Source organism: Gossypium arboreum, chromosome 9 (assembly GCF_025698485.1).
Source record: "Gossypium arboreum isolate Shixiya-1 chromosome 9, ASM2569848v2, whole genome shotgun sequence".
Lineage (NCBI taxonomy): Eukaryota > Viridiplantae > Streptophyta > Magnoliopsida > Malvales > Malvaceae > Gossypium > Gossypium arboreum.
In genome coordinates, this window is record NC_069078.1 from 77,178,746 (window position 1) to 77,181,890 (window position 3,145).

General features: G+C 39.0%; 1 protein-coding gene across 1 annotated transcript; it reads right to left on the reverse strand.

Annotated features, from left to right (window-relative positions):
• Positions 1-836: 836 nt before the first annotated feature.
• Positions 837-2,751, reverse strand: LOC108457274 (probable aspartyl protease At4g16563). The gene has a single exon (XM_017756248.2). The coding sequence runs from the start codon at positions 2,419-2,421 to the stop codon at positions 1,015-1,017; it is 1,407 nt and encodes a 468-aa protein (XP_017611737.1). The 5' UTR covers positions 2,422-2,751; the 3' UTR covers positions 837-1,014.
• Between the last annotated feature and the right edge of the window lie 394 nt (positions 2,752-3,145).

Consider the following 3,145-nt stretch of genomic DNA (forward strand, 5'->3'; position numbering starts at 1 on the left):
CAATTATAATAGAGACACTCAAGAGTATTTGAAAAAGGGAAAAGGGTATAATATGTGTTGTTGTAAACTAAAATTGGATAGGTGGAGAAGATGAGAATTGGATGGCTGTAAACCCCATTTGAAACACTAGACTATCAACCAAAGTGGTCCTACTACTACTGCTGGTTTTCATGTAATTTAATTTTCATTTTGTAGACAATCTACCTATTCTATGTATCGCTTCCAAGTTTGAACCCCACAGCTTCGCTTGTTTTGTAGATAGGTGGACATCAACGTGTTAAGATAACTTTTTGTAAGAATTTCAGATGATTTGGTTGTTGTGTTGCTATTTTTCATGGTCGTCTTACCCTAGCAACTATTCTTTTAAAACTCAAATAATAGTGAAAGGTTCAAATCTTTGGTTGAAATAGAGTTCAATCCCTGCTCTCTCCACTTACAAAAAGAAAAATAAAAATTCTCTTTTGACACATACATACATAAAAGATTCCAACTGAATTACTTTTAAAGTGAAACAGTTGTACAAGAAGAGAATGGGTTTAATAAACAGTTCAATGAATTAAACTATAAATCAGCTCAGCTGGGAATGGATATTTGTTTCAAAATCGGGGTAAATTTTGGGAAGCAACTTTACCCAAATAATGATATTTCACGGAAAAGTTGAACATGAAGGAAATCACCTAAAAGGAAGGTAATAAAGAAGGTGCTGTTGCCCCCATTTTATGAAATAAAGAGAAAAAGGGAAAGATGCCCAAAAGGAAGATGATGAGACCTTTGAAAGAAAAGAATACTTAATTTGGAAGAAAATCACTAGGAAGCTGCTAACTCAGATGCCACTATTATTGTTATAATAGTATATTGATGCATTAAAATTTTCAATATAATCAAACTTTTTGATTAAAAATGACAGAAAAAAGAAGCTAATAACCCTTTTGTCACCATTCCATTAAAAATAGAAGCAAAAGAAAAAGATGACTTTCATATTCATGGCCAAAACACAAAATAACAAAGTGCAGCTCACGCACAGCTTCGTTCAGCCCATCCAAACCTATTGTTTGCGATATCAAATTCGATGTAATAATTCTGCTGCTGAAAGCTCCCTAGTATTATTGCAGGACCGCTGTGTGAGCCTTGGCCGACCACATTGTCTGAAACGATCATCAAACACACAACCTTATCATCACCGTCAAATGAGAAATAGTTAACCAAAGGCAATGCCATTTTGGCTCCTCCTTTGAACTGGAAACTCAATTCGGGGATTTCTATTGAAGTATAGCCCGAAGTGTTGAAGCATGGGGCTAAACCCGATCTGTTTTCTATTTCACGCACTCTTCTATAATTTCCCATTTGTTTCTCGAACTCTTTCGAGACTACCTCGAACACTGGTCTCTCCATAAAAGTGAATGTTGATCCCGAGTCCACGATGGTGCCACCGTTACCGTCCGATCCTGGGACCAAATAACTGTACGGAACTTTGACGTGCTTATCGCCCACCAGAATTTTACGTAGAGTTACGTAGTAGAACTCTTTGAAAACTGGGTTTGAAGCCACTTGGTTCCTGTAAAACGGTGTGTAGCTAAGGCCTGGGGTCTTGGCATCACCGGAACCCGACCCGGTTTCCAACAACATGTTGCTGCTGACGCCAGTGTCATCGAACCGGCGAGAAACGAGACAGTAAGAGAATTTCTTGAGGCCTAATTGGGAGGGTATAGACTCAGCGCTCCGACCGAACCCGGCTATTCCAGCGGGCTGTCGGTTGGAGAGGATGGAGCATCCGACAAGGAAATCTTGGAAGGTTTTCTGGGGGAAAGCAAGGTTTTCTACTAATAGAAGCCCAGCAGTGGAACCTAAACCGTATTGAATTATGTAAGGAGGGCAGGTTTGAGTGCAGTTTTCGGAAGTGGGTTCACAGTCTTGGCAACGAGACTCAACGTCGGGGCCAAAAAGCCAACTACACTTGGGGTTTCTGCAACCTACGAGCTTACTGGAAGATGAAAGTTTAGGGGCAAAAGTGGGGATTTTTGCAGGGTCAACATTGGGGAATGCGCATTGGGAACAAAGGTAACGAGAGGTGCAAGGGAACCAGGAGAGGCTGCTCCCGGTGTCCATGATGAAAGGAAGGGTTTGAGGCGGAGTTCCAAATTTGAGGGAGATAGTGTAGCCCCCATAACTGTGAGAAAATAGGGGAGCCCTGAGAAGAGAAGAGGTAGTATTATCGGCCTTGGCTTTGGGATGTTTGAGGTGGTGGGCTCTTGCAACAGAAGAAGTGACTAAGTTGTTGAGAATTTGGTAAGGATGGGAGGAAGAAGGGTGAGGGAAGGGAGAGAGGGAGAGTTTGATGGTGGCGGCGGCGGCGCCGGCTGACGTCAATGTTGTGGAGATTATAAAGAAAGATAAGAAGAAGATGAAAGGCAGAGAAGCCATGACAACAACAACAACAAAAGAAAAGAAATGGTTATCTCTGTTTTTGCTCTGCTTTTGGATTATCTATTTGTAAAGGGGAAGTGTAAGTAATATATTTAAAAGTGAAATGAATTTGAGTGGGGGAATAGGCATAGCGGTGGGGGTGATGTTTGTCCCGTTGTTTCTTTATAGAGAAAGGGTAGAAATACTATACCAACGGTAGACAGCACAACTGGACCAAGGTATCATGTTCGATTACGGTGACGCTATTTTGACATTGTAAAACACTGAATTATCCTTTATGCCACTTCAATCACCCCGACAATACTATAAAGGTTAAATTCTGCTATTACTTCATCTAACATGAGCAAGTTGTGGATTTAGTCCATAATCATTTTTTGTCCCTGTAATTGGTGATCTTAACATATATTACCATATTTGTAATGTCATATCAATTTATTATTTTCACATACCACTTAAACAAAGGCAATTTAATAGATTTAATGGTTGTCTTCTACATCGAGATAGAAATTTGAAAAAGTATTAAGGATTAAGAATGATTTAATTGGAGAGAATAGACTAAATCTACAAATTTACGTATATTACAAGACTAATGGCATAATTTAACTACTTGATTTAACTGCTAACATTTGAGTAAAGACTTAATTTTTAAATTTCAAAAAAGTACATGGACTAAAATAAATTAATTTAAAATATAAGGACTAAATTCACAACTTACACAGAG

Excerpts from the sequence above, each read along its gene's own strand:
- LOC108457274 (XM_017756248.2), bottom strand. The coding sequence starts at position 2,421 with ATGGCTTCTCTGCCTTTCATCTTCTTCTTATCTTTCTTTATAATCTCC.